The 10669-nt window shown below is 43.0% G+C and overlaps 1 protein-coding gene across 2 annotated transcripts; it reads left to right on the top strand.

Moving 5' to 3' along the window:
* The first annotated feature begins 47 nt into the window (after positions 1-47).
* pou2f3 (POU class 2 homeobox 3) lies at positions 48-10545 on the top strand. Of its 2 annotated transcripts, none has more exons than XM_052047203.1 (13): positions 48-418; positions 740-797; positions 5055-5083; positions 6338-6439; positions 6711-6816; positions 6907-6995; positions 7154-7330; positions 7407-7548; positions 8413-8546; positions 8650-8814; positions 9357-9402; positions 9523-9637; positions 10054-10545. In XM_052047203.1, the coding sequence occupies exons 1-13, from the start codon at positions 380-382 to the stop codon at positions 10091-10093; spliced, it is 1242 nt and encodes a 413-aa protein (XP_051903163.1). In that variant the 5' UTR covers positions 48-379; the 3' UTR covers positions 10094-10545. The 2 variants fall into 2 exon arrangements, with proteins under 2 accessions (XP_051903163.1, XP_051903164.1); XM_052047204.1 differs by having other exon boundaries at positions 49-519.
* Positions 10546-10669: the final 124 nt, after the last annotated feature.

The following is a 10669-nucleotide window of genomic DNA, read 5'->3' as shown; positions in this document are numbered from 1 at the left end:
CCAAAAATGGGGGAAAAAATAGTGGTGAAAATAATGGCTACTTCAGTTGCCTTAATGAGGACAAGCGGCATATAATTGAGCCACTGACAACTAGAGGGGGCCAACTCCATGTCAAGATGCAGAACCGAATCATCATTGACAAATACCGTATCCGCACCCGAGTCCGCCGTGAGCGCATATGAATACTTTTCCCACGTCTGATTGTCACGAACGGACTTTTGCCAGAATGTCGAGTCACTCTCTCACCAACTCGTCTGGTTCTTCCCCGCACAGAAGGCGCCGGGATGTGAGTCTTTGGAGCGTGTGCGCTTTCGCAGTAGGCCTCGCCGTTGTTGTTTTATGCAAAGCGTGCGGAGCGCGATAGGACGCGCGGCGGTGTATGCAAATGAGCGCCTCGGTGTACAAGCGCCGCACGCAGGTGAGCCTTCCTCCACTCTGGAAAATGCCAAAGTAAGTCCTACAAGTCGCACTTAGCGTTGACGGATTCGCCATTCTTGCATCACTAAACAGCCACTTCAGGTAGGTTTTCACCCCCGACCCCCCCCCCCCCCCCCCCAAAAAAAAAAAACCTTGTTATGCTTTGCTGGGAGAGTCTCCTTCGATGAATATTATAAGCAGCACATTATGTGGCGGTGGCGGTGAGGCCTCATTAGAATAACGCGGTGGTGATTTTCCTGAGCCTTTGTCCTGCCGATATGGCGTGTAGGAAAATCAGCTCAAGTGTGTTTGATCATCGCAGGTCAGGAAGATGAGCGCAGACACTCTGGAGCAGTCGGACGCTCAGGCGGAGCAGACAAGTGAGACCACCTTCTACTCTCTATCCCAAACGCCTGGTTTGTTTTATCTGCATGATTCGTAAGAGCAATTCACACTTTTTTTTTTTTTTTTAACCCGGATGGTTTTGGAATTGGTCCTCCTTGAATTTAAATGAGAGTCGGGCATTTTATGAGATAACGTAAAAACTCAAAATAAAAAAAAGACCAAGTAAAAATAACGTTATGAATCACACCATTCGAAATGACAATATTTTTCTTAAGTATGATAGTGTGTATTTATATACGAGTATATACACGCTGTATATATATTTACATATAGAGTATATATTGACACGTTACGCGCACAGTGATCTAAAAATCACACCGTGCGCTAAATGACCGGATGCTTCAATCTGCCGTTGACTTCCACGGTGATTTTTAGACGCTCATCACCGTTTTTGTTCCTAAAGGCAATTTTTCATTTGAAAATAAGCGGGCAAGGCGTTGGCGTGTCGACATCTTACAAATTCCGTCGACAAACCCGTGACGTTCTCGTGAGCATTTGCAGGTTTGCTTGTTGTGAAAACCGACTCATCAAATAGAGAATTGATAAGGTGTTGACCCCAACCGTGTAATTTAACAAAATTGAAGCTTGCTTAACAACAACAACAAAAAACATAGGCGGGCTAATGGAAATTAAAAAAAAAAAAAGTTTGTCCAAATTTTTATTTTTATAATAGAGAAAAAAAGACGCACTAGGGTTGACATTCACCCCCCGCCCAAAATTTGTCCATCCTTCAGCGAAGGCCCAAACAATAAATGAATACTGTACATCATTATGCGAAGTCTCGTCTTGCAAACAAGGATTGCCCCCGCCCCCCCTCGGACCCGCGGAGAACTCTCTGTTTGTGCGTGCGTGCGTGTACAGTGGCAGTTGGTCGCCATACCAGGATGGGCCTGAGGCTTATTTGCTGAGAAATGCCGGCTGCCTCGCGGCCGAGGACGGCAACAAAATTACAAAACAATAAATGGGAACTGTCAACAGAAATGCAGAACTTCCTTTCAAACAATGGCACACTGTTGCCGGTTGACCACAAAACCGACAAAAAGAGTCCTCCAAAAAGTCTCATAAAGAGAGCGGACATGTTCCCATTCTTAGAATAAGCAAAAACGTGCGTGCCATGATTGGCTAGACAAACGCCACTCGGGCATTCGTGCGGCGACGTTCACCTCTTTGTGAACAACCGTGCCGGAAAACAGTCGAGCAATTTCAGGATGTCAGGATTGTAGAGCCCATAATCTCATCAAAAGTGTCAGGGTATCCGAAAAAAAAAAATCACTGCAGGGAAACGGCAAGGCTGAAAACCAACATTGAATGGCCCGTGACCTTTGATCCCTCGGGTGCCACTGCGACAAAAAAAAAACAACAAAACATTATCATGTAAACGATGGACGACTACGTAGGTGAGAAAAGCAATGTCGGTAAATCCAGTTGGGCGTAAGGAAGCGCAACTTCAAAGTCGACTATGCAAAGCTAAAAGCAATTTCTCAACAACAGTCAGAAACGCCGCCGGCTTCTCTGGGCCCCCCCGAGTTTCATCCGAGACAGGCGCTGATGCAAAGTGGGAAAAGGTGTTCTGTGGTCTGACGAGTCCGCATTTCAAATTATGGTAAAAAAAAATTAATTAAAAAAAAAGCGGCACGTGAAATACGGCGACGGAATGTTGAAACGAGCCAGAATGGGAAAGAATTCAATATTTGCGCGTTTATTGCGGAGCATTTATTCAATTTCCAAACGCATGACCGTAAAACGACCGCGTTTTTCGACCCTCAAGTGCCTCGAATGGTCTTACGACTAAGGGCAAAGATGGTCCCAGTACGCGGACCTTCGTGTGGAAATGGAAGACCCTGCGCAGGTGTGAAGGAGCCCTCGTCTCCCCAAAGCTGTTTGGAAGAACAAATATGTATTCTTTGTCTCCCCCGTAATGAGAAAATCGCAAAAAAGGTGCCAGCCCTCGCCTGGAGTGAAGGCTGGCTTGGATGCGATTGATGTTTTTTACCACCCCGTCCCCCGCCCTCAGGTTCACAGAGTCCTCATCTTTGATCGGAATGTTTGCAGGGGTTTTTTTTTTTTTTTTTGGGTAAATATTTTACTTTTAATTGTAGCCCTTCTAGCTAAGGCGTGTGATCATTCCGAGATACACATGAATAAATAATTATTTAGATACGCAGCCACACCCGTCGGGAACTGGAACATAAAAACGCGCCGTGGTGAATGGGACCCTTTGCAAACAAAAATGGATCAACACTAATTATGTTGGGGGTGGGGGGGGTTGCCCCCTGTTCTAGTACAAGTTCGCAAAATGTCCAACAATCCAAGTGTTTCAGTGCAAATAAATGACGACCACGACTCGATTAGAAAATGTTTCACATTGAACAATCGTGTCAAATTAGGAACGTTTGCATTAAGAATAAAATAAAAATACAAATCTCAGCCGCCAACGGGTCACTTTGTATAAATGTCGCATTTATTCATATTTATTTAAAGCAACGTTACCCAGTCAACTATTACAATATTCATTTTTAATGTCTTTTATCATAGTCATTTAAATGCAGTTCTTCATCACAAGGCAAACATGAAACTATGTCACGCCATGAAAACCAAATAAAGGCTTTTTTTTTTAATTGTCCGTTCTTCTGAATCACAACTTTCAAACGGGTCATCGTAAATGTTTGGAAAATGTGATGCCAAAAAAAAAAAAAGTTGTTTTCTAAAATGGCATCATTTGTTCTTTAGTTTGACAGAAGTACGAGACAGAAGCCTCGTATTTAATTAAACAAAATTCAAAAATAATCGTTAAAATAAAGTGAGGGATATTTCCATTCTATATCACGCTTTGCTCCATATTTGTTCAACTCATGGAGGCCACAAACAAAAACACGATGTGTAATTTTTAATTTAATTTGGATGTTTTTATTTCATAGTTACTTACTTACTTATTACATAGTTACTAATCCATGAATAAAATTTTTTTATTTACTTTTTTTTTTTTATTAACATTTGAACATGCCAGGTGAACTTGACCGAAAACGGTGTTTTATTATTTTTTTTATTTGTAATTTTTTTTTCCCCCTCGTGTGTTGGAAGCTATCCCTCCTCTAGAGTCACATTTGCATTTCATGGTCATTTTCATACTGGAACTTTGCCATCCGGCCTGCTTGTCCTCAGGCAGGGGTGGGGTGGTTGGTGCTGGGGGGCATTGGAGTTGGCGGGGGCGAGTGGTCCGCTGTTGGGCGAAGAAGTGGATTTGCATGATGTGATGTTCGTGTGTCTGCGCTCTCTCTCTCTCTCATCTCACGCACACACACGCAGGTATAGAGAGTGGCCCCATTTGACATTCAAATGGGGCCACACCCACCGAACACTCTGCTTCGTCCGTCAGCATCCTCACACACTGAACTGTGGGCTGTTTAAACGTCGATGTACTATTTACGTCTATCTGTGCGTGTGTGTGCGTGTGTGTGTGTGTGTGTGAGGTCACGTCTGCCTTGTAGTTAAAAGAAATCAGTTGCATTGGTCCCAGCATTAGGTACACCTGCACTTTCCCCTTTGTCACTCCCACTTGAAGTTTCCGATAAAACTGACTCGTGAAACCAGATACATGGAACATTGTATGTACTTAAACACCAAACTACACACGCCGTAGACAAGCTAACATCAATTAGCATTGATGTAGCAGCAATTATAAACCGATGAATATTCAAACACCCAAATGTTCCGCCAGACTACAGAAAGTCCTCTATCTTAATATTTATACAATAGAAAAGACCACAGACGAGCTAATACAAATTAGCATTGATGTCACAGTAATTTGTAAACCTTTTTAATTTATTAACCCTGTATATTTAAACTCTAAATTGTTCCAACAAATCACCAAAGGTGCGCTAGCTTATGGTATAAAGAATACAAAATGCCATACACATGCTAACACAAGTTAGCAGTGAGGTGGCTGTAATGTTTATGTAAACCTTAACAAACAGTTAACATAAATGTCCAACCAAACCAGCTAAAATCCGATCGCTTCACGCTAGCATGAAAATTAGCATCAAGGACAAACGTCCAGACAACTGCAACTTGAACACGCTCAACGAGAGTGTACAACATCAAGTCCTTAAACTTATTTGCCTCTTGCGTTTGTTTATGTCAAAGTTATTATTTTGAAAAGTCGTCCTTACTTTCTTAATTGTTATGACCTAACGTGAGGATTAAAGACGTTTACTCTCTTCTTGTCTTTTCAGAGCAAAAACGAATCGGATTCCATCGACAGGTAAGTCACAGATATATCCATTTATTTCTTTTCTTTATGAGGGTTCTTTTGGACTGTTTGGCAAATACATGATAAAAATGAGCGACTGATTTAAAGTCAATGATTTTTGTTGTTGTTGTACGGCAGAAAGGACAACAATTTAGCACTTATTAAAATCACGATGAAGATTTTCAAAAAAGATTCCTGAAAAATATTGACTAGAATTAGGCTTTTTCACGAATAGGGGTTGTTGTTCTGGGTGGGGGTTATACTTGAGAGAAAAAAGTTGAAATCAAAGTGCTGTTTGGTGGCAGCTCATTCACTTAACAACGAGCAGGAGTTCGGCAGGTAGTAAACGATTCTCAAAAAAGAGGCTTCAACCCGTTTAATGCCGCCACAGTCGACGCTTGCGGTCAAACTAAATCTAAAACAAAGAGAATTACACATGTAGTCAAGCAGACTATGCAACTTACAAAAGCCTGTTAGCTTCATGCTAATACCCGGTGCAAAATGCCATCAACGTGATTGCGTAACAAGCATCGCCGTCGCACTACTTATAATCCTTTTATGTAATAGATATTTGAAAACAAAAGAGCGAAGCAACACATGTAGACCAACAACATTATTTCAATTGTGTCTATAAATGTGATGGCTGTTATCACCTCTCCACGCACTATTTTTCCTCGAACGGGACTTTCAGAGTCAAAAGCTTCATGAATTGCACAAGTTGAGAAATTGTGTGTGGGGGGGGGGGGGGGGGGACAGACAACATCCTTAGGACAAACCCTCCCCCGACACTGTACCCCTGCCCACCACACCCCCCGTGTCAATAATGACTCTCTCAGTCCTTCTCTCAGCACTCCCGAATCACCTCAAATAGTTTGCAGCTATTTGGCAACTTCTCCAAACATTTTTTTTTTTTTTTTTGGGCAGCGGGGACTTTTTGTTTCCACGTGTTTGTTTATTTTTTTTTTTTTTCTCCAGGAAGTGTCACTGCTTTAAGGGGGTGCTGTGGGTGGCGGGGGTTTAGTTTGCGCGTGTGTGCGTGTGTGCGTGTGTGTGTCTATTTGCATAGTAGCTCGCCCAAGGGGAGGGAGTCTGTCATTCGTATCTTGTTTAGCGACCAAACTGGTCCTGGAGTAAGCGAATACACACACACACACACACACACACACAAAGACGCAGAACCGCATGCACTCGTAACCTTCTCAGCACGCGCTGTACGTTTGGTGAGATGTGTCACTCCGCTTTGCGGCGGGGCGTCTGTCGTTGCAGATTAAGACCGAGGACATCAACGACGCGTCCCACCTGAATTCCTCGCTGAAGACATGTCACATGACGCAGAGCCCCGCCATGCACGCTTCTCACATGACTGGGGTAAAAGGAAATATCATAAAATGAGAAAAAAAATTTTTAAAAAACTAATCTGCTTGAATTGATTGACGGGTGGACGGCTCGATGGTGTGTCGTGGTGGGATCGGAAGCGATCGATGGTATTTATCAATGGACGGAAGCATGCTTGGATGGGCGGAGAGACGGCGTATGGATGGTGAATTAAGAATCGGATGGATGGATTTACATCCATACGTAAACACTGGTATCCATCCACTACGTATGCAATAATCCCGACCGTTGCCGTGGCGATCAGGACCTGATGTCCCTGCACAGCATGCAGCAGTTGGTCCTGATGCCGCCGTCTCACCTGTCGTCGCCGCCGCCCTTCCTGCTGTCCCAGAACCCCCCCAGCCACCAAGGTGATGATCGCCACCCCCCCCCAAAAAAATGTCGCCACACGATTAAGTCCGCACATCTGATCAAAAGACGCGTCTTGCTGTCCACCGCAGCTCTTCTGCAGCAGAACCTGATGCCCCTTCCGGTGCAGAACCAGAACAGTCTCTTGCAGCATCAGCCCGGCCTGGCTTTGACTCCACAGGTAAAATGTACATGCGGCGTTTTTTCTTCCGATACCACATGGGACAAAAAAAAAAAAAAAAGACTCGTTTTGTTTTCTCTTGCGTTCACTCGATAAGCTTGAAGCAGCGTTTCGTGACGCGTGTGAATCTGAGCCACCAGTTGTCGTTTGCGACGCAGGTGATGAGTCGCTCGGGCCTGCTTGGCCCGTCGATGGACAACCAACTGGACATGTCGCACATGGAGATGACCAAACACATGTCGGTCCCGCCGCAAGAAGAACCCAGCGACCTGGAGGAGCTGGAGCAGTTTGCCAAGGCCTTCAAGCAGAGACGCATCAAACTGGGCTTCACGCAGGTAACGCCGGCCGCCCTCCGAAAAACATCCGCCCCCGCCGCCGCCGCATCTGACGCCGTCGCGCGACGTCTTGCAGGGCGACGTGGGCCTGGCCATGGGCAAACTCTACGGCAACGACTTCAGCCAGACCACCATCTCGCGCTTCGAAGCGCTCAACTTGAGCTTCAAGAACATGTGCAAGCTCAAACCTCTGCTGGAGAAGTGGCTGAGTGACGCAGGTAGAGCGGGCGCCGGCTCCTGTCCACGCAAACCCTACCGAGGCCAGCTTTTGGGATATGCTTTATCAAAATTTGACCAACAAAGATTACAAAAAATATAAAATAAAATAAAATAATAAGAAATATATATAAAAAAAAAAAATTAAAATAATAATAATAATGTCAGGAAAAGCCTACTAGAACAAATTCCACCACATGATCTGAATTGTTTATTTTTCAATTTCCCCCCTCGATTTTGTTTTTCAGGATTTATTTTATTTTATTTTATATATATATATATATCAAATACATATATATATATATATATATATATAGCAAATTATATATATATAATTTGCTATATAAATTATATATATAATTAATATGCTATAATAATTATATATATGTATTTGCAAATAGCAAATACATATATATATATACATTTATATAAAATAAAATAAATCCCGAAAAACAAAATCGAGGGGGGAAATTGAAAAATAAACAATTCAGATCATGTGGTGGAATTTGTTCTAGTAGGCTTTTCCTGACATTATTATTATTTTTTAATTTTTTTTTTTTAAATATTTTTTTTTAACTTAAATCTGTAATGCCCAAGGCTGTGGGTAAGGAGAGCCTCATTCGCCAATCCACTTTTCAACCGCAAAGCTCTAAAAAAATGTACACTTTTTTTGGATCATTTATGTTATTAAATAATTGACTAATCGACTTATTGTCAATATTCCAATAAGAAGACTTGTAAGCCATTTTTTCCCCCCCAATACATTCTTTTCACATTTGGATTTCTGAAACAACTGGTTCATTATAAGTCACCAACTGTCATTCGAGTCCAGTTTTTTAAAAAAAAATGTTTGGTTGCACTTTCAGAAAACTCCCCGTTGGACTGCATGAACGGCGCCGCCTCGCTGCCGCCGCTGATGGAGGGCTACGGACGCAAGCGCAAAAAGAGGACCAGCATTGAGACCAACATCAAGCTGACGCTGGAGAAGCGCTTCCTCGACGTGAGTCGCCACATCCGTTCACTTCTCACGCACCGCTCAAAACGGTCATTCCGAACGAGCCAAACGGTGGACGCGGGGGGGGGGCCCTCTTGTGACTTTGCAGAACCCCAAGCCCAACTCGGAAGAGATCACGCTGATCTCGGAGCAGCTGGCCATGGAGAAGGAGGTGGTCCGGGTTTGGTTCTGCAACCGGCGCCAAAAGGAGAAGAGGATCTATTGCCCTGTCACCAGTTTGCCCGTCAAGACGCAGAGCTACAACTCCAGGATGGTCAGATTCTCTCGCGTTACTTGCCGTCATTTTCAATCAAATTAAATTCAGGACCAAACCGAAGCTGCTACGGTGTTAGCAAATACAATCGTGAGCATTTTTCATGACTAAATTCATTGATAAAGAGCGGCACTTATTCTACCATCACTATTATAGATAAACCTGATCAAATTATTCATAAAAATGCCAAGAAATTGGACTATAATCCACTATTTGGTATTTTTCATGAAACAATTGATTATACAGTTAATTATTTATGGTAAAAAAAAAATACACATTGTTGCATTGTAAGCAATTATATTAAAAAAATAATTTTAATAATTAGTCATTTATCAGAAGAAGAACAATGGAGGGTCATTAGCATAACATGTAGCATTTTTTAAGTTGTTGGATTTATGATAAGCAGATGACCTATGAAGAAGGGATTCCTTGAAACTCATTTTCACGTGTCTCTTTACATGAATTCTTTTTTTCTTACACTCAATAAATTGGTCAATGACCAATAAATTGACTTTTTTTTTCTCTCCCTTCCCCCCGTGTAGGCTGCCGCCGTGTCGCGATCGTACAGCCCGCTGGCTTCAGGCGGAGGTAAGCAGGCGCTTGCGTACTTCCGATGCGTGTCACCCAAAACGACGCGCGCCGGGATTTTTCTTGAAAAGTCTTTATATTTTTTATTATTATTTTATTTTTATTATTTTTATTTGGCAGTTTCCTCCAATTCGTCCCCGAACTGCATCAGCCGGGAAGTTTCTCCCGACAGCCTGTCCATGTCCTCGGCCTCGTTAACGGCTCACGTCAACCCGGCGTCTTACAGCACTCCCGGGTGAGTAAAACGGCAGCCATTTTAGCTCTTCCGAATTTATCGATAGCGTCCAACATGGTTCCACCGTTGCCTGCGGGGGGCATAACGAATCCGTAATGCTAACTAATATTATTTTTCATCTGCGTTGATGTAACGCGGGTTCATGTTGGTGTCCGTGCCGTGCCGGGCTTTGGGGCTTCATGGTCCTTGATGGTCTCAAGCTATTTGTCGCCATCTAGTGGCATCTCAAAGCATAGTTTTGTTTTCTCGATCCGTTTCAAATCAAAGGAAGAAAAGTCGTCATGCTAATCCATTTGCCACTAATCTCATCACCCAAACACCACATTTTGTTACGATGAAGTCATGAATGAGTTAATTGGATTACTCAAAGTAACACAATGTTTACATGCGTGTATGTGTGTGTGTGGACTTTCCAGGTCGTGGTACCGATGGAATTCGAGTGGCTACCCTCACTGATGTACCGCAGCCACTTAGCGGACTTTTCGAAGGATGTACAAAAAAAACTAAAACAAACACCAAAAAAAAGAGGTTTGCGAAGGAGATAAGAACGTTTTGACATTGAAAGGTGTGCGGAGGGAACATCAGAGAGATAAAGATGAAGTCTGAAGACGGTTTTCACAGTCCAGCTCATAAGCTTTTACGTGTGAGACTGTTTAAAAAAAAAAATCTTAATATTTCAGTCAGAATGTACATAGTGAGGAAGAAGCGCTTTCGTCGGGAGCCATCGCACTTGGACGCGTGTTGTTCTCCATGCAATTGGTCGTTTGGAACTGCTGTCCTGCAGGCAGTCAAAAATATTTTCTCAGAACGGCAATGGGCTCATTCCATGTTCGGACAACACAAACTCTAGTTTTCAACCCTACTCTGAAACACAAACCCATGTTTTAAAGCCACCTTTGAAACCCTAACCTTGGGTTTCAACCCTAACCCGAGTTTGTGAACCCTCATTTGAAATCTCAACCTTAGATTTGAAGTGGTCCTTAACCTTGTTCGAGGACCCGAACCCAAAACAGGTTCATTCAAAACAGAAAA

Source organism: Hippocampus zosterae, chromosome 16, assembly GCF_025434085.1.
Source record: "Hippocampus zosterae strain Florida chromosome 16, ASM2543408v3, whole genome shotgun sequence".
In the NCBI taxonomy this organism is placed as follows: Eukaryota; Metazoa; Chordata; class Actinopteri; order Syngnathiformes; family Syngnathidae; genus Hippocampus; species Hippocampus zosterae.
The sequence above is the reverse complement of the archived record's forward strand: the minus strand, read 5'-3'. Positions and strand labels throughout refer to the sequence as shown.

Bases quoted from the DNA above. Each gene is read 5' to 3' on its own strand.
- pou2f3 (XM_052047203.1), top strand. From the start codon at position 380: ATGCAAATGAGCGCCTCGGTGTACAAGCGCCGCACGCAG. The intron at 798-5,054 runs GTGAGACCACCT...TTGTCTTTTCAG, and splicing joins CGCTCAGGCGGAGCAGACAA to AGCAAAAACGAATCGGATTC. The intron at 9,403-9,522 runs GTAAGCAGGCGC...TTTATTTGGCAG, and splicing joins CCCGCTGGCTTCAGGCGGAG to TTTCCTCCAATTCGTCCCCG.